The sequence below is a fragment of the Rhea americana genome, unplaced genomic scaffold, assembly GCF_003343005.1.
Source record: "Rhea americana isolate MKP2758 unplaced genomic scaffold, rheAme1 scaffold_228, whole genome shotgun sequence".
Lineage (NCBI taxonomy): Eukaryota > Metazoa > Chordata > Aves > Rheiformes > Rheidae > Rhea > Rhea americana.
In genome coordinates, this window is record NW_028186344.1 from 1,145,465 (window position 1) to 1,171,743 (window position 26,279).

The 26,279-nt window shown below is 41.0% G+C and overlaps 2 protein-coding genes across 4 annotated transcripts in view; both read right to left on the reverse strand.

Annotated features, from left to right (window-relative positions):
- The window catches only part of LRP6 (LDL receptor related protein 6), a 127,668-nt gene extending 121,872 nt beyond the window's left edge, over positions 1-5,796 (reverse strand). For both annotated transcript variants that reach the window (XM_085305907.1, XM_085305905.1), the window contains exon 1: positions 5,475-5,796. In XM_085305907.1, the coding sequence (XP_085162033.1) occupies positions 5,475-5,529 (55 nt within the window). In that variant the 5' untranslated portion in view covers positions 5,530-5,796. The remainder of the gene's footprint in view (positions 1-5,474) is intronic.
- Positions 5,797-19,594: 13,798 nt separating this feature from the next.
- MANSC1 (MANSC domain containing 1) lies at positions 19,595-25,941 on the reverse strand. Of its 2 annotated transcripts, none has more exons than XM_085305910.1 (3): positions 25,383-25,941; positions 24,346-24,399; positions 19,595-20,940 (listed from the first exon to the last, which is right to left on the reverse strand). In XM_085305910.1, exons 1-3 carry the CDS (start codon positions 25,600-25,602, stop codon positions 20,015-20,017), a joined length of 1,200 nt encoding a protein of 399 aa, XP_085162036.1. In that variant the 5' UTR covers positions 25,603-25,941; the 3' UTR covers positions 19,595-20,014. The 2 variants fall into 2 exon arrangements, with proteins under 2 accessions (XP_085162036.1, XP_085162035.1); XM_085305909.1 differs by having other exon boundaries at positions 19,596-20,940; positions 24,346-24,486.
- Between the last annotated feature and the right edge of the window lie 338 nt (positions 25,942-26,279).

Sequence of the window (26,279 nt, forward strand, 5' to 3'; positions counted from 1 at the left end):
AAGAGAGAACAGATTTTCATGACCAAGACACATGATGGAAGGGAGTAATAGTTATGATAAACTAATTTCTACTTGCAAACACCACTACTGTAGTCAAACCAAATTTTACTCATGTGGAGCAAATAGTGTACTTTTTCACATTGTGAATCTCCTTCCATAAATATTTACAAATACAAGAATATGTGGACAGCTAAATGAAGTCTCTTCAAATGTATTAATCAGCCTGCCAAATATAAATAGGAAAAAGCTATTTAAGATTTAGGGTGTCAGTACCCAGTATTTACATAAAATCCATTAAAGATGCAATACTTCCTCTTTCCAACCCTTGGACAACTGTATTTCAAAAGAATCATGCAGCTTCTTTGTTTACAGTGGTGTGTATTTTGTAACTCTTGTCAAACTACACAAGTGAGGCACATGTTGTATAAATAAAAGTTGTTATTAGAGGAGAATTAATTTCTTTCACCTAACAAAGACAGYCACTAGCAAATATCCTTTCGTAGGGCTGTCAACAGAAAATGGTGGACTCAGAAGAATTTTAAGAAGTCACTGCACGCTCATCTTACACATCTTGTCCACACACCAGTGATCAACCTCCATGAGCCATAGCCTTTCAATGGTTGAACTGTAATTAAACAATGGCAATTGCTTTAAATTATACGAACAAACAAAATTTTTGAAGTATGCAAGACAGCTACCTACCCCCATGTCTAAGCTACCTACATCATTGACCAGTAAAAGTATCTGTGAGAAATTCCTTACCAACATAAATTGTTCTTCACCAGCAATAATTGCTTTCAAAACACAAATGTCACCAAAAAAGTGGCAGCAAAGAATTTGGCCAGCCTCCAGTAGTTTTGGAGCCAAGCTTCTCTCCAGTGAACCAGCTGAAGAGCGAGGGTTTCCAGGAGAAGTGAGAAACACTCCCATGCCCAGAGGTAGGACCCAGCAGCTGGCTTCCCCACAAGCAGCAGCGTATAGTGACGCTTTAGGAACAGCTGCATTTTTGGTGCCTCTCAGTGACATATGCCCTCTCTGTACTAAAAGGAAGTGGACTCTTGATGAAGCCACCAAAGCAACCCAAGTAGTCAGCATTTTCCAGGAAATTAATGAGGCCAAATATGCTGGGGACAAAGAATACAGTGTTTAAGTCTAAAGACTTACTGCCAGAGGAGATGAATGGTGACAGATCAGAAGATGAGAGCTGTTTCTCTCCATTTTCTTCCCCTATCCCACTCCCGGGGGGGGGGGGGAGGGGGGAGGAGTGTTCTACTTGATTTCAGACTAAAAAGTAAATCCCATTATGTGCACTACAGCAGATATTTTGAAACTAGCATTTTTGAGATGTAACTTCATAAAGGTGGATTACAGATGTACAAAGGAATCAGATTTCTCCAGTTTCCAAAGACAGATAGTTTAAAAGGCTCCTATGCCCTTCTTCCTCACCTATCTTCCTGCAAAAACTTTCTCCTTTACCTATTCTAAAATTTCCAGCCAAATCCCCTTGCTACCTGTAACTCAGGAAATGCAGATGGTAATCAATTCACAAGGKAAAAGGGAAACCTGAATAGGAGTATTGCTCCTTTAAGCAGTACTTCTGTAAAACATTATGAACATAAGSTTTTCAGCTGAATAACTTTACAAAACTCCTATTAAAGGATGCAAGGAGTCCATCATCTTCATACACCTATGTTTAGATATTTGCAGCTTCATTCATACAGCTTCCTTATATCTTTAAAACACCTCTCCATAAATGGTAACTCACCTTACCTGCCAGACATATCAAACACTCTACCAAGCTTTCTGATGTTCCTAATTTTTTAAAGAAAAGAATTACTACTGAAGCAATCTGATGACAGTGAAATATATTAGAGGTACAATTGCAAAACATATTAAGGTAATTGTGGGTTTTTAAAGACTCTAGATCACACTAATCTTAGATAGTTCTATGGAGAGACAAAAGAGGGAAATGAATTAGAAATCACGGCAGACAAAAAGAAAAACACTGATTTTTAAGGAATCACACATTAAAAAAAAATACGAATAGAACACGGTTGATTCGTGGTTGATTTCACGGTGGAAAAATACACCATGATTACTACAGAAAGGTTATTTCCAGGTCTCATTGTCAACACACAAGTATTGTTTAGAAAAGGGTCTCTTGACCTGGGACTTAATAATGTAGCTCCAGCAGGAACTCCTCCATGCTTCATCTCCAACTTGTCTGCTTCAGAAATGAAAAGCATATTCCTTGTCCCCTTCTCTGACTTTTAGTAGAAAAATACATGCAAACACCTCCACTCACTTACAACTCAGTAAGTCTTGAACATTAAGCTCTTCTAAGCTATATACAAAACAGTCCTTATCTAAAAAAAATACACACAAAAAAAGCAAAGATGTTCTGTTCACCAAAAGCAAGTTATTAAAAACAACAAATTAAAGTAAACTCTCTTCTGAGCACTTAAAAGGAAGCAAGAGTGTTAAAATGGCCATTACCAAACAAGCATTTTCATTTCTTCACTAACTGACCTAAGCCCAGAAATCTGCAACACTCAGTACATCTGCACTAGTATCATTTGTAAGATTTGTATTCAAACAACAGCTTTATGCACTTTTTGTATGATCAGCATTTAAAAGCAAAATAAAACAGCAATTGTGCCCTGACTAGAGAATTCTTTCTGGAAGAAAGGTAAGTCATGAATGCTTGTGAAAGAAGAACCATCTTTTTATCATTTTTTTAAATAAGTTAAACCTCAACAAAACCTCCACTTACAAAAATATTAGACAGATCTGATGCCACAACTATTGCCTCTTTGCAGCTGTCAGTTATCTAATAAGATCCTGACTCGACTGACAGCTGCCATGAAGAGCACAGCAAAACTGCCATGAAGCAGGTCAAGCTCACTCCTCCTCATCTTCGGGGAACAGCTCCAAGGAACACTGCTCACATTCAGAAAGGAGAAAAGCTCAATCCTCAGTGTCAGACCAAGGACCAAGAGAGCAGTAGAGGTACCAGATTGTGACGATTGTCTGGTGGTTCCAGGGAAGTGACCCATTTCTTCCATCAACCATCAATATGAAAGAAACAGAGCCTCCAAAGCAGGCTGTATGACATTAATCTCCTGCTCGTTATAAATCCAGATACCTGACCTAAAAATGGTTACAGAATCTGTCTCATCATAGTCCTTGAATTACTTCGGTACAGAGGTGTCTTGTACAGTGCATCTGTCTCTGGCTAGCAAGTGCCTGGTCTTTTCCATGTCCCTATAAGCTTACAGGACACTGCATTTTCAGTTTTATCAATTTTAATCCTTTCCAGACTGGTAAACACATCTATTATCATTTTCTTTCCCTAGTGATCACAGTTACTGTAAATCTCTGTCCATTTGCTTTTTCTAAATTAGCAGCAATAGGGAGGCTCTTCTCTAAACAGAGAGGATGCTGCAATCCATAGATACATGCTATTACATTTTCTGGGTTTCAATCTCCAATACTTTGGCTTGGCACCCTTCACAGCACTGAATTCATAAACTAAATAGTAAACTTCACTTCTACTTTCATGTATAAACTTATTCATACTCACGCTGGCACTGCCTCATTAAGGAACTGCTAATACCTCTTATGAAGTAAACACATCTTATTCAAAGCAATTCTACTTACACAGAYGTTGTTTGTTAGGGAGGATGCATGTATTAAAATTGGATTTCTGTTTTCTTCAGAATTCAGCTGTTCCTGCAGTTTATATCTACCTAAGATAACAATTAGCCAGTAGGAAAAGTACTACAATGTCAGCAAMAGAAGATGGAGGCTTCAGGTACATTATTAAGCAACAAGAGCACATGAACTGTACAGAAACAAACATACTGTTTTGATACAAATATCTTTGTCAGTAGACAAATATGTGGAGAAAGGGAGGGAAGGAGGGAGGCAGGGAGAGAGACGAACCAAATAGTTTACTGAATGTTTTTTCAGAATTTTTTATTAAGCATCATCAGGTAAGTGAGTATTTGCAAAAGGACATGCAACTATTTGGAGATTAATTTGAAGAAGTTACAGTGATACTATTATGTGACATAACATGACAGTGATTTTTAAGCTGTCATTTGAACTAGGTTAAACTGCAAGTTAGATGCAGATGAATGTTTTATTAARAACGGATATGGTTGTTACATAATAAAATGAACTAATCTGAAAATAACTCTTCTCTATGCTCCAGATCCAACTGAACTTTCTGAAAATTGAAAATCCACTGCCACAGAAGGACTACAAAAAGTTACACAGCCTATTTAAATAAGTATACTTGTATCTTTGCAAACAGGATACAATATGGCAAACAGATGCCAYAGAAAAAAGGGGTATGGAGGGGAAGAAATTTTTCCTTTTCCAGAGTATTAAGCAACTAGCTACTGAGCAGCTTCTTCAACCAAAACCACCTTCACTCCAGCTTTCAAAACAAACGGTGGTGACAGACTAAATTTCTAAATCAAAGTGTGATTGATTTCTTTAAGTATTAGCAATTAATCTCCTCCTCCATCTAGCATGAAAAAAAATACAAATACACACCAAAATGATGGATGCAAACACCACGGCTGCTTTCTACCCAGGAAGAGCAAACATAGAGAAATGGATGTTGCTGTTAAGTTTACTGCACTAAAAAGAAATATTCAGTTTTTCTTATCAATTATCCCCTACAAAAGGAAAAGTCACGTCAGAGAGGAGAAAAGGAATAAAAATTATACCAGGTATTTTAAGTGACATCCATTTGTAGCGTACTGGAACGCTTATTTGAGGCCACATTAGCATTCATCACAACCCACCACGGAAACACAAACTTCTCTCAAGTCCCAAAACAGTCCCAGCACAGCTGAGAGGAGCATTACTTCTGCCAACTACACACTGCGCTTACTTCAGTGTGTGGAAAATTTCAGTGAAATACTAGTTTTTCAAACAGGCTTCCTCCCTGTGTAGGGCTCTCCGCTTGCCCCTTGTAGGGAGAGGGGGAAAAAAAAAAAAAAAAAAAGAAAGAAAGAAACTAAAGAGAAAAAAGAGGAGGAAAGGAAAAAGAAGAGAAGCGACTTTCTTCTGCGGATAGAGGGAAGGAGGGGAGCATGAAGGCTGTAACAGCAATACTGACATAATGTTTCGGTGGTCGCCTCACTGGACCTGCCTCGCCGTCCACCCGCAGCGGACAGACAGGCGAGGCACGACCAGCTCGGGCGGGGGGCGCTTAGGAAAACAACAACCGTGCGGTGCCTGCCTGGCGTTCGGAGAGCTGCCCGAGAGGCGATCGCGCCGGGGCAGGCGCGGCGCCGCCGAGGCAGGGCAAGGCAGGTCGGGACGGCGGCGGCGCGGGGAGCCCGGCCCGGCCCGGCCGCCAAGGCCTTCCCCTACTGGATTCACACAACATGGCCCCTCGCAACAACCCCATCAACTTTTCCTACCCGCCCCTCCCCTCCCCCCGCCGCCCCGCTCACCTCTCATCAGGGAACAAAAACTGCAGGCGAGTAGGCTGCGCAGGACAGCCCCCATCTTCCCTCGCTCCCCTCTCACCGGCGGCGGCGGGGAAGCAGAGGCGGAGAGGAGCAGCCTCGCCACTGCCAGTTCATACTTTCGGGCAGGCGGCGGGGAGGAGAAGAAGGAGAAAAAGGGGAGCAGGGAAGGGCAACGGCGCAAATCGTACTTCGCCACCGCCTAGCAGGCCGCCTCCCCCGTGCTGCCGCCGCGGCAGCAACCGCTTCCCTCCATACCGGCCCGGCCGCTACCGCCTCACTGCCAGCGCCACMGCCACTCCCCTATGCGGCCCCGCCGCTCGCCCCGGCCCGGCCCCGCCCAGCCCACGCCCGGCGCGCACAGGCGCAGGGATAGGGCCTCCCCCGCGGCCACGCTGCACCGCCCAACGACCGCCCAGCAGCCACCCTCCACTTCCACACACCTCCCTGCGCTACCCCTGACCGCTACTGCGCATCTGCATTCCGCCTGCACGCACTCTTTCTCTTCCCCGCGCTTTCTCCACCCCTGCTTTTTNTGCGATGCGGCCCTCGGAACAACACCAGCCCTGGGAGGGACGGGACTACTTTCAGGCGCGGAGCGGCAGCGGGACAAAAGGCCCTCCGCTCCGGTGCCTTCTATGCCCCCCAGGTGATGGCGGGCAATGCGGGGCCACCCAGCCCGTAGGCCTGCCGTGTCGCCGGCCAGGCCAGGTTGTAGGGCTGGGCCCGTGCGGCGACCCTGAGTGGCGCGGCCAGGCGATGCGGACCGCACCTGGCTGCTCCCCCGGCCCAAATGGCGGCGCGGCGCGGCGCGCCCGGGCCCGGCTGGCGTGGGGGGAAGCGGCCGCGGCGGTGCCTCCAGCCTGGGGTGGTAGTCCCCGTCCCTGAGTTCCCCCAGGCCTGCCCGCTGGGGGGAGGGTTAGAGGAACACCGCGCGGGGAGCGGGCCGAGCCGTGTCATACCAGTATCAGGGGGGAAACAAAACCTAAGTGGTACTGGAAAATTAAGTTACAATGGATGCCCGCCTGCCTGGGCATTCAGGAGTGATAACCTTGGTCTTGCTCAGAGCAGCAATTAAGATATGTTCCTTTATCAGTAGGACTTTACTGCTTAATTGATGTTGTGGCATGTGATTTATTTTGCAGCGCTTTGGGGGTTGGGTCCCATCCTCTCCCCCCCCCCCCCGACTAAACCAAATACCATAAACAATTGATTTGAGCAGTAGTTACAAACAGAGCAAATGAACACCAAAGATTAGCTAACATGCTGTGCTTAGGCATAACTTACTCTTTTCACAAACTATCCCTTTAAACACACCATTTTCTTTCTGGGAAAAAAAGTTTATGATTTTCTAATATGCCCTTACTAAAGAAGGCTTCCCTCCTTGCCTATTTTGTTCTTTCCTCCTAAACAATACAAATTCCAGCTTTCTTGTGTTTTTTTTTTCCAGTTTACAAACTCTACATGAGGATTTCTACAAGGGCTGCTAAGTCTAAATGTATATATGCCATGTTCTCTCTCCCTCACAGAATATGACAGCTGTTCAGTAGCATGAAGCTATGAGGCAGAACAACTTGAAGCAAAATTTGAAATCCTTACATTCAAAGGCCTGTATTATTTTTAGAGTTATTAGAAACTTATGGAAACATTTAACTTTTAATTTCATATCTGTTGAACATATTTTTTCATAGCTTTTCTTCTGATTACAGTAGGAGGTAACATCTGGGTTAGATTAAAGGTCCAGGCATTGTAGATTGACTCTAGCATCAGGCTATAGCTCCTGTAGTCACGTGATAATACCAGACTGTGAACAACAGTTAAAACTATATACGAAAAGAAGTATATTTCCAACCTTCAAGGTTGCAGAAAAAACGTCTTAAAAGTGTAAACAATGCAACTCAAGAGCAACACCTGCCTGAGGCCATGTCTGCATTACAAAATGTTGTCTTTGACTCTACTGGGTAAAATAACCTCTCTCGTTACTGCAGTATCAGCTGGGAGGATGAGCAAACTCTAAGAGCCACATACATGGTCAAGGGTAAAGACTTCCCATGCAAAAATGCATCCAGACAGTAGATAACCCACATATTACCCGTGTTGTCACAACTAGAAGTTGCAAAAACAGACAGCAGGAGCACGGTGCTCTACTTGCTTGGTCTAACTGGAATCGGATAGAGAGAGTTGAGTGTTTTTTTTTTTTAAACTTATACTATATAGTCATAATGTTGCTCATACGATACATTCCTCTACATGCTATTCCCTCTAGCATCTTATCTATTTTTACTGGAAACATTCTGGTTTCTTCTCCTTTGGGAGCCTGATCCTCTGCCTCTTTGCTGTCACTGTTAAAGACATCGTCCCTGCTGTCCAAGCTGACTGGTTTTATTTTTAGTGTTCAAACTTTGTATATTCCTGCCCCTCCCATACATGTATTTCACCATTTTGCTATAATTCAAGCCCATTTCTTTCCTGATAGTCATTTAATGACAGTCCATTCATCTAAGTTATGTAATAATTATTGGCTTCCCCTACCTTAGCCTATCCATATTTCCCAAAGCCTTTGTAGAGTCAAATGCTTCTATCTCTATTCAAGCCTAGGTAGCCTTCTTAGAACCCATTTTCCTGTCTATACTTAGGAATCAAGACCAAGTCTATATATTAACTGTTATTCAGCCTTACTTCTAATTCATACACACAGAATAAACTCCGCTGTCGATGTTCTTACAAAGTAAGGTAGGAGGCAAGATTACCTTGTACAGACAAGCCCCTGACAGAAGAGCTTTCTCAAAGCTATTTATTATCTTCCTTTATTTGGACTTGAAGCCAGAATGAAGCAAGTGGGAATGGCTGCTTTATTTTAGAAAGAGTTTTCTCTTATTCGCTATTTTCATTATCCTTAGAAACAGAAATTGTAGTTTGCTAGTTCAGATCCAGTCAGAGGCTTCAACAACTAGGAAATCTGCACAGGCATTCCTTACCTCCAGACTTAGCATCCTGACCTTTGAATCATCATCTAAGAAATCTATTACACAGGCATACCCTTCTTTACAGCCTCAGAGAGTAATTCAATGATACAATGGCTTTTGCAGGCATTTTCTTAAACTCAGATTAGTTCCCTAGCTAGGTTCCTCGTTCAGCCAGACAAGCAGCTGTGTCAGCACACAGGACAGCAAGGAATTGCAGACAGAGCTCCTTCAAACAGCAGTGACTGCCCAAATCAGCACATATTTGAACTATGCCCTGAGTTCCAGTGAAGGCAATGGGATTTTGTACAACTGAGACTCAAGACCGTAATGAGGAAATGCTGTTGGTAGACGATGGCTGCTTAGCAAATGAATTTGTGGCTGCCCACATCACAGAAACCATTATCACAATTAGCTCCCTCACTGAATATTTTGATGAGAATTAAGGGGCATGTTTTAGTGAAATCCTGGTCCTGCTGAAATCCATGGCAAAACTTTCACCAGCTTCGAAAAAGCCAAGATTTGATACTGAAACTCTAGCTCAAGTCTGGAGCAGTGTAGTTGACAAAATGGCACATGACATAGTGAGGACTTCACCAGTGATGTCTGTGTTACAACAATCTAACAGATAAACAGGACACCCTAACTTCCAGCATCGTCACCTGGCCACTTTGTCTAGGTCGTACAATTGTTATTTATAAACAAAAATCTTTCCTCCAACACTTCCCCCAAATAAAGTCAGCTCTAGGTAACTTAAGCATCATTTAGTGCTGAAGATACATGATAAGGTTTATCCTGTTCCARGAGTGCAATTGGCTCACCAGAGTGTTCCTCCTTTAAAGAACAGAGTATCAGATCATTTCTCTTTGTTAAAGTTCAATAATAAGCAATGTATTTTGTCCCTCACTTTTGCTCTAATACCACATGAAACACACTTTTTTCAACAGGAGATAGGTAGCTTACCAACATGTTTCCTTGGCCTGATAGTCATTTCTGTGTTCCAGAAGTTTTATCCAGGCCATGAGACCTCATTTGTCTTTGAAGTTTTCTGCAGGGTTCTCCAGAGATTGTCAATGCACAGCAAAAAACTATCACTCCCACAACTTCTGTGGCAATTTTCCCACCAAACATCCCATGAAGTTTGCTTTTAACACACACAGTTGCCTCTTCTCCTTGCTCTTCACTACTATCTTATTTTCCCCTTTAAGTATAATATCCATTCTTTCTTTCCCATCTTCTTTATCAGAAGATGTTGCCTGGTGCTCAGGGTGAGATCTATGCACTACTTTGTGGCTAAAAAATTCCATACAACAAAAACTTCACAGAGGAGAAGCTGCTTGAGCCTGGCAGACTGCGTAGGCAAGTTATTCCCACAGGAGTCCAGTGATATCCCAAGGAGTAAATGGGAAATAGATAACCCCCAAAGCTTGATCATTTTCTTTACACTTTTGGGGGAATGTTTGGACTGGTGCTGATGGAGAATCCAAGATCAGTCTGTTTACCTTCTGATTCTTTCTCCTCTTCCATCTCCTAGTGAGTTGAAAACAGCAGTGCCTCAGGATATGCTTCTTCAGCTGCAGTTTTTCAGTGTGAACTATGCAGGATTCTGACTTTAATTTGGCACTGCCAACTAGACCACAGGGCAAGCCCAATACTTTCCTTATGAATATTTAGCCATGGCTACATTTCAAAGCCAAATTATAAAAATGTCATTTGAGAAAGTTACAGTTCTAAAATTTGTAAAGTACTTTAATGCTAGGTTGATACAGCTAAAACATCCTTTTAAAAGAGATCACATTTCAGGCTGACAGGCACCAAAATGCTATTTTGTTTTAGTTTGCTAGAATTTTCAAAAACAGCCAGCATCTGGGCTCTATTAACCATAACGTGCGTGCATTTTAAGCAACAACAATTTAAAAATACTTCCTTTTTAGAACTCTTTTATGGAATTCAGCATTTTGCAATACACATCCTTAACATTTACCAATTATGCTTTGCACTGTAGCCTTTGAAGTTTAAAAAATAGTTACTGGTAAAGCATTGTGCATCTCATCAACTTTTTTAGTCACAGGGCTTAATGATTAGAATTTATGCCTATGGTCCAGAAAGATAAGTCATTATGTCAGAGTAATTAGCAATCATGTAGCATCTTTCATGCAGCACTTCTCAAACTTTATGTAACATCAGGTTGCAATACACCATCTATGCATGGGAAAGAGCTCATCTGCAACTTGAAATGGCCACTTCTGGGCTAACATGTAGTACTACAGCAAGTGCATGGGAATATTACATTTTGGACAAGAGGCTCATCCCTCTCCAGTTCAAACTCTAGGGAGAAGATACAAAAATTCAGCCTGCAATTCAGCCAAGATACTAGGCACCTCAAGAAAACAGCTATGGGTCATCAAGCATGATCTCTTTTAGGGGCTTTGTTTCTCTTACCTGTTATGTAGGTTCTCACAATATGCTAGAACAGCTTGATGAGTTATTAATGCACTTTTTACAGAACAGAGAAGAGTGCCCTCTAATGGTTAACCTTTAGATTTAATGGCGTCAATAAGCCCTCTGAGAGATTTATATGGTAAAGTCACAAAAATGCAAGATGTTGGACCTAGTTTATATTTCAAGGAAAATCCTTTTTAAAAAAAGGATTTTTAAATTAATTTTAAATTAAAAGGATTTTTCCTTTTAATTTCTTCATAAGTAGCAAATAAAAATAAGAATGGAGATACAGTCTTAGTAAGGTTTTCATTGTATTAACTTTACCAGGGATTTGTCAGGGAAAAATTGATGCCTTTAACTGTTTAGAACTATTACCTATACTCTTTTCTACARGTTTTATGTTCTACTGTGATAAATACTTTTAAAGCCCAGTAAGAGCAACATATAGGACACACATGTGTCCCCAGTTAAATTCAGAATCATAAAAATGCTTAAAATAAAGTACTACTTCAGGTTTACCCCTGAAGGAGTAAACTCCAAGGAGAAAATGCCTACTTCTTGGTTTTTGAGCTTTTTAAAATCTTAACATCAACTTCTCAAAACATTGACATTAGAAGTTTTAATAAGTGCTGCTTACTTTTCAGTGGAGTGTAACTAATGAAATCCCAAGATTTCATTAATTTCACGAACTGTCAAGACAATAGCAGATTCTACAATCTACGCTTTTTCACAAAAAGGCTTTGGCTTTGCCCATAATTTGTCRTAGTTAGTTGTTTTCTGATTTATTGGATTTATTTTGAGCTGTGCTTCAGTGTCACAGCCCTTGGAGCGGAAACGCAGTGCCATGTTTTCTGCTCTGCTCCACTATCAGCTGGCAGCAGCACTTAGCACCAGGCATATGCCTCCACAAAAGATACTGAGATGCAGACACGGAACAGCAAAAAACTCCACACAAGTTGACCCTTGGGTCTAGCTAAAATAACTCCTATTGATTTTTGTTGCCTCTTATGGCAGGAGCAAATGTAGGCCCTCAAGCTTGCACTGGCTCTGTGTATAATGGTTTGCTCAGCTTAAGGCCTGTAACTCATTCTTTGTGTGCTGAGGGGTTGGGAGAAGCTGTTATCCATGGCTGAAGACTCATTTGCAGTTTTTCCATCTCCACTAGTTCTTTGAATAATTTCCTTACAGTGTGGACTTCGATAAAGGCTCTTCAAGTACAGCTGGTGGTTAAATACAGGCACATGACAAAGGCAAACAATAGAAAGATGCTCCCCACTCAATATATTTATCACAACAGTTATACCTGCTGTAAAGATATTCTTAAAGAGCCATCATATTCAGTTTAGTAATAAATAGATTCTATTTTCTCCTCCCAAGGGGAAAAAAAAAGTGATTAGAGGTAGTGTATCCAATCCACTTTTCTTCCTTCCTTCTTCCTCCACCTCCCCAACCAAATCCGCAGAGATAGTACTTGGTCACATGGATCTTTGCGTAAAAGACAATGAGCTGTATCTGAATAGCCAGGTGTCATAAAGCCCCTTCCAACACGTTTTTCAGTTAATGCAACTTTTACTATTTTTTTCCTTACTACAATTGTGAAAAATCTAATGCCTTTAGAATGATTTGAGAAGAGCTTATGCAGAACAAAATCCCCATTTAATCTTGACATATTGAGAGATCTTTGAACAATACATTTAAAATGCTATTTTGACCAAACAATTTTTTTTAATTAGCAAGGCTTCAAGAGGAGAAAGAAATGCSAATTCAGACCTCTTCATTCATTTATGGTTTAGGAATCTTGGCACTTTAACTGGAGCAATTATTAATGAGTGTATGTGCTTCCTACAGTACATTGTAGCAGCAGTAAATCATAAATGCTATATATCAAAAGGCATCCTGACTGCAATGTTAAAGAAAAGCAGTGGGAGCCAAAGACCCAAACCATTTAAACACAGGAGAAAAAAAAAGTTTGAAGAGTGTTCATATATACCAGTTTTTCAGTTGTTGTGTCCACTTTGTCTACTGCCCCTAGTTCTGCACTTACTGTATTTTTATTTACAATACAGCAAGGTTTGGACAGAAGGCGTTTCCTCTCACTTTATGTATTTCATTTCCTCCCCTGAGTGATTGTAGTGTATAAGCAGAACAGCTATTATGATTAGTCTCATTCCGTGCCCCAGCAGCTCTCCTAGTTTCCRAGCAGAAAGTTTGTAACATTCAGCTATGCATCTGTCAGTTCTTTTTATTGATCTGTCCATTAGAAATGAGCAATGATTTATACTTAAGTGAACAGAAAACATTGAGACTCATGCCTATGGTGTAGCTGGAGCACTTGTCATGGCTCTTTAAGACAAACAAAGAACAGAGTCTGCTTTTTCTGAGGTATTATTTTTCATTTCAGTAGATTCATAAGGACTTTTTCAGTATTGTGCAGCACTGGCTCCTTGACATATGGATTAATTATTTTGTTACATAGACACTATTTCATAAGAAGTAAAATTCAGAACATTATAATCTGAGTTTAAAATACTATTCAGTTTTAAACAGGAAAATCTTAAAACAAAAGCAAAACAAAACCCCACAAATCGAAGGGCAAATTCCCCTTTTCATTCCTTGTGTAAAACCTTCGATCTTGAGCAACATTGAGTAGACAATGCTGCACAGAAAAAGAAGGTAGAAGATAGACACTGATGACAGTAGAATAAAATTTGGAGTTAAGCTGAGTTAAAGATGTAAACCAAATTTATTACATTTTAGGTCAAAAACCACATGTGGAATATGCAAAATCATTCCTGAGGAAACCTATCTTGTTTTAACTGGTCCATCATGAGACCGACAATGAAGGGGGTATCTAACTGGGGTATAATCAACATACAATCAGCTGAAAATTAACTAAAGGGAAAAAACATCATGTTCAGTGACAGAGTTAAAAACTTTACCCTAAAACCAAAATTCATCTTTTTAATTCGCCTTTCAGGCCTAGGATCTTTCTATAATCTTAGCTGGCTGTAGGTGTCAGCGCGCAGCCAGACGCAAGAAGTGTCTCACTTGGGGACAATTAATACTAATGCATGGTAACTTGCTGTTGTGCAGGGTTATGGCCCCCAGCTGCTGCATCGACCCCCATTTAATTCAGGTTAGATTTCTGCCCAGGATAACCTTTGTCTGTGTTTCAAACTTATGATGTTTACAGAGCCAGGAGATACTCCTGGGTATGCTTCACTGGGACTGCATATGGGCTACAAGCAGTTCTATGGTGGCTCTTTGGCTATTCTGCACATTGAGTTACTGGAAATCACATTATCTAGCAATTAATGGATTCACCACTGACTGGTCTGCTGTTACCAATGATACCAATTTTGGGGAGCTGCAAGGAACTAAAACATCAAAGCACTTGAATTACCCTCTAGATGGAGTCTCGAACACATGTCTGGAGAAGCACGCACTCCTTGCTAGACAAAACATGGACAGAGTTCAGTGGTCAGGTTTGTCACTTCTCAAAATGTGCTACCCTTTACAGCACTCATTTGAATGGGGTATGCCATCGTTTTATGTATTTGTCTGTGTAGGAAAGCCACGCATGTATCTTGTTAAGATTAGCAGCAAGCATCATAGCGCAAGCTGTTCTCACTTGTTTAAAATGCTCCCTCACAAACAAATTATTTTTGGCCTTTCTGAAACAGAGTGCTCAGTAAGGGCAACATATAGCATGTGCCAAATCTGGATTCTTTCCAGAAATAGTGCCTCAGTCATCACGTGATGGAAAAACACTTGAACTCCTTATTTCATGCTCTGAAACGAAACAAGGAAAATGTTGTCATAGTTAAATAATCAGAAGCAACTGGGAAATTGTTGTCAAAAGTCTTTCATAAATTTTACTGAGAAATTTACTGGGGGCTGAGAAATTGTATCATCCTGTAAGGCAATTGTTTTTGAAAGTTATGAGCCCCTAAGTGGGAGGACCTGACTTAACAGCTATAAACTGTTTGCACAAGGACCTCCCACTGACATATATGGGAGCTGCATGCACAAAGTCAGTAGCACATGGCCTGAAATAAAGGCATCATCTCATTCATAAGTTACTTGGGCTACACAAGAGAATTTCAGTAGGGTCAGTGGAAGTTGGATTTAGGGTAGGGAAAAAAAGACKCCTTCCTACAAGCAAACAGGAAAGCTTACTTAGAAACTCAGAAACTCCACTAAATAGCAGGCTCCTTTCAGTCATGTTTGAAGGGGCATATAGCCATCCTGACAATCCTAGCATTTTTAAGAAGCACTTTTGTGGTCTTCATGAGGACTACAAATGAGTAAATATTTCAAAGCATGCCTATGGCTCAGCCAGTCTAACCTATAACAGCTTGAAGTTGTTCTGGATGTTAAAATGCATGTTAAATTCCTTAGAGAAAATACAGAATGCACAGATTATCTGGTAACTATACTAGGGTCTTTCTTCTGTTATTAGTATGATGGAATTTTCAATGTGTTTTTAGAAGCAAAACAAAAAGTAGAAATGAGAACATCTTCCAGATGCTGAATATTGAAACCTTTTTTGCCACTGAAGACAACGAAATTTTGCAGGTAGGAAGGAGAGAAGAAACAAAGCAGAAGAGTTAATGCACAGCTCTCAGATGGTTTTTCGTGAAGTGAGCCAATATAACATACAGACAGCAGTGATCCAACATAGTTATACTGAAATTAAAAATACATTCATTCATTGTTCATAAGCTCTCAGTCAAGCATAAAGAGGAAAAAGAACAGCATTTTTATGGTTTAGCCTTCAATATTCTGAAGAACTGCAGGGGTCTAGGAGAAAAAAGCAAGTCTAAAGTGTGAGAGTGAGTGAGTGTAAGCTTCCTAAAGACGAAGAAAACCATTCAACATACCCTAACAGTTCAGGAGACCTATCCATCAGGAGGCTGGTAAAACAGCTGTGAGTAGCAAGTATACTCTTCCAAGAGAAGTGCAAGACTTTTGAACAATGAGGGGCTGCTGCTATCCCATAACTATAGAGGTATACTATCTGCATGAGAGAAGGATTAATGCTGGGAAGCACCCAGCAGTGTAGTCAGGCCACTTTCAGGAATGTGATGGAGCACGAAGTCTAGCTCGTCTCTGTGAAGGGGTGCCATATGGTAAATGCTGAATGTTATAATGGCACAATAAACTCCATGTTTGTATCAGCAAAGTGTGGGATGGAGGGCAAAATCCAAAATAGCACCTAAAGGTGTTATCAGATTCAAATCCACTCACGTGGTTTTGTAGGAGGAAGAAAAAGAAAACTGAGTTTTGAAACTCTTCCCATGTAATTCTTTTCTCTTTTCTTTTTTTTTTCTTTTCCTTTTTTTTTTTTTTTTTTTTTTTTTTTTTTTTTTTTTTTTTTTTTTTTTTTTTTTTGGACTGGTTTGTTGGTTGATAATTTACTTGACAAGAATCCTGAGTATAAGGATTTCCTGGTTATACAGCAATTCTAACAAATGGCAGCACTTGTTGAAGAGAATATGCGATAGTGAGTTTGCTGCCCTTCAAGGTAGGGAGCTGTGTGCTTTTCCCTCACCCATCTCAAATAGAGCTGCAATTTAGTTTATTTCTTTATGATAGTTTGCCATGGTTATCCTAAAATGTGGGCTTTCTATTTGCCTTACTGTACAGCACCACAGAACAGTTTTGTTCATGACACTCTATATAACTTTGTATTTTACACATCTGCTGTTCACTCAGCGTAATAGAACAACAACATGAAACAAGCAGCTACAGCATTTATTACACTCTTCAGTCATTAAAATCAAGGCTTAGAAAGAGTTCACCGAAATGCATGGCCTGTCACCATACCGTGATGGTTGATGATCAAGTTACAAAATTTGGATTTTATTTTTAGATCAGAAATAAGACACTTTTATTTACTTTTAGAGTGGGAAGATTATACCTTATTTTCTCCTTACTACAAACAGATTTGTTCCGTTCCTGAACTATCTGCAAAATTTTTTTGCTGCTTGTTCACTTCACATCAAGGAGTGTGGGGCACCTTTAAAACCAAAGGAGCAAGCAGTGGAAAACAGAGGCGTTCACAGAAATTTTACATAAGCAATGCTGAAAAGCGTAACATAAACTTGATGGATATTTTACAGTTGCTCCATCTCACTCCTTTACTCTTTCATACTGCAAGAGCATTATCCAGACAAATAAATAAGCTCCAAAGTGTATACACTTAGTATCATTGTTTAAAGAAGAGTTATGGGAATTCTCTTTCTCCTACTTTATTAACTGAGAATGCCAATATGTGACTAGGAATACAACCTGATTTAACGTTATTAAAATACAGAAGATAATGCATTTAATGTTTTATTTTTTTCTATAGCGGTTCACTACCACTATGTGATAATAGTAAGTAGCTTAAAAAGTGGGCATATAGAATCCTGCACCAAGAACAGGACAGCTTTCCTATAAAACATTTTCACAATGAAATAGCTCTTGATTAGAAAGTTAAAAACTGAGCTAGATAAAATATTTTTGAATTGACCTCAAATTTCTCAATTCTATCTAATAAACTGTTGCTGCCCTCTAGCGTTCGAACGTAGTTTCTTAATTCCCCTGCAGAATGACCCAGACGAGTTACGTTACTCCCCATTTGCTCTTAATCCAACAACTGGATAACACAAAATGGGTATTTCAATACACCTGCCTAGTATCTGCTTTTCTTTGCTCCAGCGTAAAAAAGGATTAACATAAGAACATTTAAAATCATTGCGTTCACTCAAAAATTGTGAAAGGCCAAGCAGCTCAGCTTCCTTGCCAAATCAGTTGTGGTACACATGGAGCTAACTGCTGTATTCCTGGTATTCATGCTGCTAGATAGTTTTGCTGTTCAGGCTGGAGGGGGATGTTTCTAATTATATTAGCAAAATATATGCTGAATGTTGTGAATGACTGTGACATGTCTGCCAACCTTCTCTTGAATGTCTCTCTACTGTGCTGTACCATATCAATTAATACCATCTCTCCCTCCAAAAGATCTGTTACTGCAGTAGAAATAAGTGAGAAGATTTCAGTGGTGGTTCCCAGCACCTCTCCTGGTGGCAATGGAGAAGGCTTCTCGCTAAGCTGTCTTTTTTCTTTTTTTTTTCTTTTAAGAAAAGCAGTCAACCTCAGATCTGCGCCTACAGTTTTATAGCCCAGACAGGGCATAATACTTATCATTTTATTAACTCATTCCCCAAAATGTTTTCCCCCCTCCACAATGCCTGACTAGAGACTCATGAATATAGTTATTAAAAAAAAAAAAAAAAAGAAAAAGAAATTGAGGTTAAACAAAGTGCATTGAACTTGAGATATTTTTCTTTTGTCATTTTGTTCACTTTTAAGAGGTTATCCAGAATGGTTTTCATCTAGGCGTTGTCAGACTTAAGCAATGTAGAATACCAGCTGTTTTTGTATCTATAAAGCAGTTTGGAGCCCACATACTGTAAAAATTCAACTTCTTGACATAAGGAACAATATCTTTTCTTTGATCTTTGAGTAATGGAATTTTCAGAGAATCTTCTGCATGAAGTTATTGTTGGAGCTCTCAGAAAACTTGCCTTGAGGTCATTTTTGGATCACTCCGGATTCCCCCTGCACTAAACTCGATAGATCTAAGAACCTCTTGGACATGAGTCCCTCTTCATATTTTGTAATAGCATTATTTCCTTGTATTTAAGAGGTACTCTTCCCTCTCTGTCCTCAGATTTGCCAATGATTATGCTGCCTGCCACACAGATACTTTGTCAGCCAGTCTTTTATTCTGCAAAACAGTTTAGACAGGGTAGGGGTGGGCAAAAAATGTGAATAATATGGAACTGAAAGTTGTGTGGTAAATATTAAATGCTTAAACACACCCTCATTCATCTGTTCCAGAAGCAAGGAAACTTACAGCAGGTTTGACTGTTATCAGCCATACAAAGATGACCATAGAAGAGAAAAAAGATGTGCTTTGAGAGCAGGAAAATTTCCGGTATTCGAGAGGGACAGTAAGTCCAGCAACRAGGTGAGCGGCTCTTCAAAAGCTTGCTGAGGGAAGTAGGAAAATGCAGAAGTCGAAGATATGGAGGCTCATTTATCTGTTTCTGTTGGTTGTTGTAAACTTCTCTAAGGTTGGCAGCCTTGCGCATAGATTGCCTTTCAAACTTTCTTACTACTCTTCACTCCTTCCAGATGTTAAGGAATTGGAGACCACATCTATTCTATGTCTTCTGCCAAAGAAAGCTGTTGTCTTTACTAAGGCCCCCTCACAAGCTTCTGCCTGCTCTATGACTAGTGGCAGGTCTCACCTGTTATAAATTTAGATAGATTAGAATGGATTCTCTTTCATGCAGGTGCCAAGTGACCTGGGTAGGTCTTTGCCATGGAAGAGCTTGATTACACCTTGCTTGATTTTGATGTGACAAAACCTCTTTCTGACACATACTGGAAAAAAAACAGTGTGTTAGCAGGTGGCAATTTCTTTGGAAAAGGCAAACTCAGACTTGCAGCATGTGATTTGAAGGACAGATAAGATAAAGGCATAAGCTATGCAGGCAAAACTATTAAACATAGATAAACTTCACATAACTAAGGAGAGTTAACCAACGTACGGCATTTAGAGTGCAATTTTTACTGTTTGGACCTAAAACCACTCAGATGCAAAACTCTGCTACCAAGTACTCCTTGAAGGCTACAGATACAATAAATAGCATTGCCAGAATCCTGTGAAATACTAGGGCATCTGGGGGCAAAATAGCACTGAAAATGCTCATATGCTGCACAAGTACTCAACGTTAGATGTACTTCTGTTCCACTAATCTTGTCATAGAGTATTGATTAAGCTCTTCAGATGATTTTTCTCCTTAAAATAAAGAACTTCTTAGCTTACCTTGGATTTGAGTGTTTATTATTAAGATTTAGTAATACACTAAATGTTATATATTACAGCTCAGTGTAGAAATACGAGTTCTCTTCCCAGCCAAAACCATCTGCTGCTTTCCCATTTGAGGCCAAAACAGAATACATTCTCTTCTAAGATTTCAGCACCTACTGCTCGGTTTCAGAGCAGATCTCTCAGCAATAAACACCTTTGCTCCTAACTGAACATTTCCCTCTCCCTTCCCATCACACATCTGCATACGTTCCATTGATCAAATAATCCAGCCTTGTATCATGTCTCTTCTGAAGAGATTCATGGACTTTCTTCCCTGTCAGTGCCATAACTAATAACAARAATATCACCCCAAAAAGTAATGCTGCTACAAGACTGCTTTTTTCTCCTATCTGAACAACATCTTCCCACCTCAGACGGCCCTCCAGCAAGTAGCTTTTTGAATCAGATGGTTCATAACCCTGATGGTTATTTTGGAAAGGCACAGGGGACTCATTACTAGACCTGGAGAAATCTGAAGAAGAGAGGAGGTTGGTGTCATTGGAGGAGACAGCTGCTGGCACCCAAGGGGTGGCTGGCCTTCTCCACCTTGGCTCAGTGCTGTCATTTGTGGTCACCCATTTGGTTGTAGCGGTAGAAGCAGAAGATTTAGGGCTGGAAAGAGGAATGTGAGCAGCAGAAACACTGGCAGTTGGGCTGCCAGGTTCAGCTCTAGGTAGAAAGGTCACTGTGCTGGTGGTAAGTGCACCAGGTTCAGCAGCAGCTGGCTGAGAGCTGRTGACACTCTTAGGCAGAGGAGCAGCGGTGGAACTGCTGAGTTCAGAGACACCAGACTGAGTTGTGAGGAGTAAAGCAGAGGGTTTTCCAGTTAGAACTGTGAAAGACACCTTAGCTGGTGGCAGGTTATCTACTTTCTGTCGTGGGGTGGAGTCTAAGCTCTCAGTATGTTTTGCCCCTCCTATTTCAGGCGAAGCTGTATGAAATTCACTACTGTCTATATGCTTGGCCATGTGGTTCAGGAGTGCAGCTGCTGGATGAAAGTCAGATTGTTGCAAATCAGTGGTATGATTCAGATGGTTCATTGGACTGCGAGAAATAAAGGCTTCAGCATCCAAAGAGTGTACATTTTTGATGGATGTATGCTCCAGAGCATGGGTGTCTAGAAACACAAAGGAAATACTGGTATTTAATTATTCAATCTATTTTTGACTACCACAGGCTTACTCTGATCATTTTTATTTTTTTGTAAAAGAAGTATAGAAGGAGTCCAGAAAGTAATGGCTGATAAATCTGAGGCATCAAGATCATCCTTTATTTTAAATATGCAGAGTGACTTTTAAATTCTGTCTGTGTCACAAGACCTCTCAACTTCAAACCTGGGAACAACAGACCCTGACTGCAACTTTGTACGTAATTCACCTGGGCAGAACCGTCACCYAGATTTGGTCAAGTTTTGTGCAATATGCATATATTGCATGCATGTATTTATTCAGAGGTGAAAAGCAAAGTGAGTAGGCTCATTGCCTTCAATCCATTTTCAGTATCTGTCAATAAAGAAGTAGATATTATCGACCTCACTTTCATTCGTTAGACTTACATATTTCCACCAAGGTAATTGACTCTCTTAAGTTTCAGGATCATCTGGAATAAGTATGTAATAGTGCTTTACTCCACTTCCATGCATGTGACTGTGTCATTCTGATATTTTATTACACAGACAAGATGTCCCTAAGACATCTATTTACAGACATATTGAATGTTTTCCATACAGCAAAGTGTTTTCCCTACATGTTGCATGAAATTGCCACTGAAATAATTCAGGAACTTTAATATCCTGCTTGGAGAATGCAAGCAAATAATGCACAAGTTCCAAAATGCCTGGTAAAGCCAGTGAATTCAATTTTTCTGGTATTGTGGTAAAATATGCTTTTTAAATATAAATCCAGCCATAGCCCAAAAGTTTGTGGAAAGGCTGGGTAGCTGACACAGACCTTTACTCTTATTGTCCAGCTGCCACAGARACATGCTCTGAGCAGTTCTGACTCTCACTCTTCTCTTTTATAGAAACAAAGAGGTTAGTTTACTCCAGTGGAATTGAAATAACAAAACGTCTATGATATTTTCACGGTCACTTCTTTTTCAGCTAGGAACTCATTCAAATTTATTTATTTCTGTTTTATTATACATATAGAGAAGCCTATCCAGCTGCTGTTCTAATGTTTCCAAGCTTTCCGACTCTAATAGAAACTGAAGTGCGAAAAAAAAATGCAATGCTTTAAACAAAAGCACAGCAACTTACCTTGAACCACAGACACCAATTTTTATCACAATCTTCCAGCCAAGTACCAGCTTGTTAGCAAAGAAAAATCCTAAATGGACTTCTACCACAAGGGCTGACTTATAGAAAAGCCACATTCTGATTTTAGGAAATGACTTGAAATAACAAAATGCTCAGGCACTACCTAATCAGAAACCATATGGCAAAGCAGCCGAACTCTGGGCTGCTCCTGCGGTGCTGCACACATTTCCGCACCAMCGAGGAAGTGGCTGGTCAGTGCCACCCAGCTGGCCCTCAGCTCGTTGCTCATTCCTTGTTCCCAGGGTGCTCCCATGGACTCTTTTCTCCAACAGAAGCCACACATTTCAATAGAAAAATTGTGTAGTCTGACAAAGCAAGACGGGGGCTCAGTATCCCTATCTGCAAGACAGGCATAACAATGCTTGGAAGCTACAAGCCCCGTATGAGAGTTGAGCATTGTTGCTACTCTGCAGCACTTAATTAATGTGACTGCCTGCATTAACTAACTCTACTCCACATTTTCAGCATGAAGCGTGGACTGTATGGTATCTGTTGTCTCCCTGTTAGATTATAAACTACCAAATGTGCTTGCTCAGAACTGCCACGTGCGAGGCAGAGCTGTGGTACTAGAGCAGCTCTGCTTGTTGGTGGGAAAGAGCAAGGCACTATACAAGCCACCTTTTAAAAAGACATAAAAACCATAATAGCCCTGCTGAAGCCTCTGGTTTTCCTGCTGATAATAAACACTTTCTGAGCATGCTTTGATGGAATCTGCCAGTCTTGCCTGGGTGACCAAATGGGGTGGAAAAACCAAGCTCCACAAAAGTACACAGACAACAGAAACCAGAAATGCTCTTCCTCTTCCAGCAAGAGCTCTTTGCTACCAGAACCAGGAAACGCTTTATTTCACAAGTCATAGGTTGTTTCCATTAGTTAACAGGCTGCCAAAATAGTTAAAAACAAAATGTTGCTACTGTACGTCTTCAGTATTTTAAGTTGCTTTCTTTGTTACCAATAGTTTTATTCCTCACTTTAAATTTGGGTTTCAGTGTAACCATAYGCATATTTTCATTTGGAAAAACAAAGCTTGAAAGGGTTGTCAGTACTGACACTACACGGTAGCTACTTTGAAAGCTTATTATATGAATATAATGTAAATAAGTTAGCATAATCTTTCTATAATTCAGTGATCACAGAAGCCAAAAAAATGCATAATGAAAAACAGACAGCATAGGCAATCAAGTTTTTAACTGAGCCATTACAGCATTTGCAGGACAAAAGCATAATCAYATTTCTTGTTTCCTTGTTTGCATTCACTGTATTCATCCGGGGGAGAAAGGGCTGGAGAAAAGAGAGGGTGCAATAACAATCTTACAGACACACAACCCACTCATTGCACACTGCTCTTGCCCCATTCCTGTGTGATTGTGTCTGCACAAAATTATTTGGTAACATTATGTGAATAATCTTTCTGTATACCCTTACAGTTGCTCTGTGCATAGTTCCTTTAGGAAAAGTGTGCTTTTTAGTAGAAGTTCAGCCCCTGGAAACACTAAATTTCTGCTCTCTCAAGCAGCCACTCTAAAACSTCCTTATGAAACCTTGGCAGGACAGTCTAATTCTCAGTTTCTTATCTGAGGAGTTCAAACAAGCCTGGTGCCAGCTGATGTCAGCCAACAAGTAAAACAAACTGCCACAGCACAGATAGTAAGAAATTTCAGAGTGTGCAGCCCACATGCCATAAAGCTTTGAGTTTAGTTTCTTTGCGTTTGTGCTTCAGGTTCCCTAACTGGAAACAGAAAGTAATTACTACACCATACTATTACCATAGCCAATTACTCACTAACATCACAGTGATGCTCTGAGGCTTACCTAACATTTGCTCAGTATTTCTCCTTGTACATGCATCATCATCATCAGTGTAGTGTGAACTCTTTGAATATGCAGACAGCTACAAGATTATCATGTTCCTGTTCCTTTCAGCAAGGAGAAAACTATGAGAAGTTGTGAATCTAATGCATGGGAATTTCATAAYGATGAGGATGTTGTTACTCCAGCTGGGAAGCCAAGCCTGTGTAGATGCTCCCTACACACTCTCCTGTCCCTTGCTCTTAAGGCAAAAGAAAAGCATTTCCCAATTTTTAGAGTGCTTCTTTTAAAATCTTTTGCTAAAAATTCAACCCCCAGACATCTACTTGAAACTGAAAGGAGTACAAGTGCAAAAAGCATCTAGTGTAGGGATCCATGGCTTTTCCTATGATTTACCTCTAGTTATCTTGTAGCTCACAAGTCCTATAGCCGGTTTTGTTGGACAGGCCTCTGTGCTAGGGCAATAAAACAGGTAGCAGTTAGGATGTGTGCTTGTCCTTCGAGCATCGAAAATCATCAAGTTACACTTTTTGTCTCCTGCAAAAGATGATATATACATATTTCAGCAGCAATAACTTTTGTAGCATCTTGATGAGTTGTACTTTGTTAATTTAAAATTTTCCTAGTGTGAGTAAGAGGAAAGCAGCTCACGCATCACACTCCTACAGGAAAAGCAGCACAGGGACTGCAAAACAATGGCCCAAAGGCAAGATACGAAGGGTCACCCCTTCCTCTTCCTGTGCAAATAGACTCAGAGAAAGAATGTGATGAGTCTAAGCCCTCATTCGCCCCACATCCAAGGGCTATCTGCAGACACTACCACAATGGCACCACTTTATGTAGTATTTTCTGGCTTACAAACTCTCATAAACAGGAAAACCTCCTCATTATTACTTTCGTGAAGGGGAATTATTTATTCACTTCTCSTATCACATCTCAGGAGTCTCCTGGCTTGTACCTGCTTTCTGGGTCATCCTTAACCGTCATTTTTATTTGCTGCTGTACTTAACACTGCTCTAAGGGCTTGATGAAAAACAGCAAGCACAGAGAAGGGTAAACACTCCCGTTTCTGGCTGAAATTAAATGCAGCACAACATGACAGTTACTTCATGGTGTGTCTGCTAATTATGGTTTATACCTCTTGGAGGGTAGGGGTCTAAGAGGTTTTAGCCCTTAAAACTGCTCCTCTGATTCTTTACTGCAATGAACATTCAGGACTCTGACATTAAGATCTAATATCACTGGCTAATATGTTAAGCAAAACAGGAGCACGATCACAAACAGTTAATATTCCTGGTAACAGATAAATTAATGTTTCAGTGTCAAATACACAGAAGTGCCTTGCCCCTTCCCCTGGAGAAGCTGCACAAGCTGAGACAAATTACAAGTGTTCCACAAGCAGTAACAGAAAAAATCAAAGAGGAAAACCTTACCTGATAGTTTTTCTCCCAAGCAGCAAGCACTTATGCAAGCTTCTGGAGTTGAAGCATAAACTGGTTCTGTACCYTTGACGCCTTTGGAGAGAGCTAAGTTTATGTTGATGATGGTATTTTCCATTTTCTCTACCAAACACTCCTGGCTTTGGAACGGTGCTGCTATCAGAGAGGCAATTACTAATAGATAAGTTGGATACCAGCTTCTCGTTGGAGACATGGTGGCCGCGGCTGGGAGCTTGCAGGTGTTGGGCTGGTGACGGGGCCTGGGAGAGGTGGGGGACAACAAAGCTCGGAGGCGCTCTATACGGAGCAGCTACCAGGCTTTCCTCAGCTGAAAACTGGATTTTGAAGTGAGCTTCCTGTAACTTTCCGCATAGGTCTTTTCCCCCCTCTTACCTCTGGAGAAGCAATACGCTCACCCACATTTCGGGTGGCTTTTCGTCTCCCTGAAGGCCTCTCTGAGCCTTGCAGCGAAGAAGCGGCGGACAGCGCAGCGCAGCCGCTGCCGCGCACCTGCCACAGCTCCCGTCGCCGCGTCCGGGATGCAGCCCTGTCTCCGGCCCTGCGTCCGGGAGGCGGCCCAGGAGGCGGCCCCTGCGTTGCCCGGTCGAGGGCGKGGGGGGGCCGCCACTGCGCCCGCAGCAGCAGCAGTGGATTTCCGCGGGGCTGGGGAGCGGTGGCGGCCCCGGGGCAGACGGGGGCTGTGCGGGGGCTTGCAGCTGATTCGTGCGGGGTGCCTGGCTTATTGTCCACAGAGGGTGCGCCTGGGCAAAAGAAAAAAAAAAGTTCTGCTAAAACTATTCATGTTTATGTTTTTTGTGGTTTTGTTTGTGTTTTTTGTTGTTGTTGTTTTTTACTTAAACCTGTACATCTTCTCCAACTTACATCCTTACT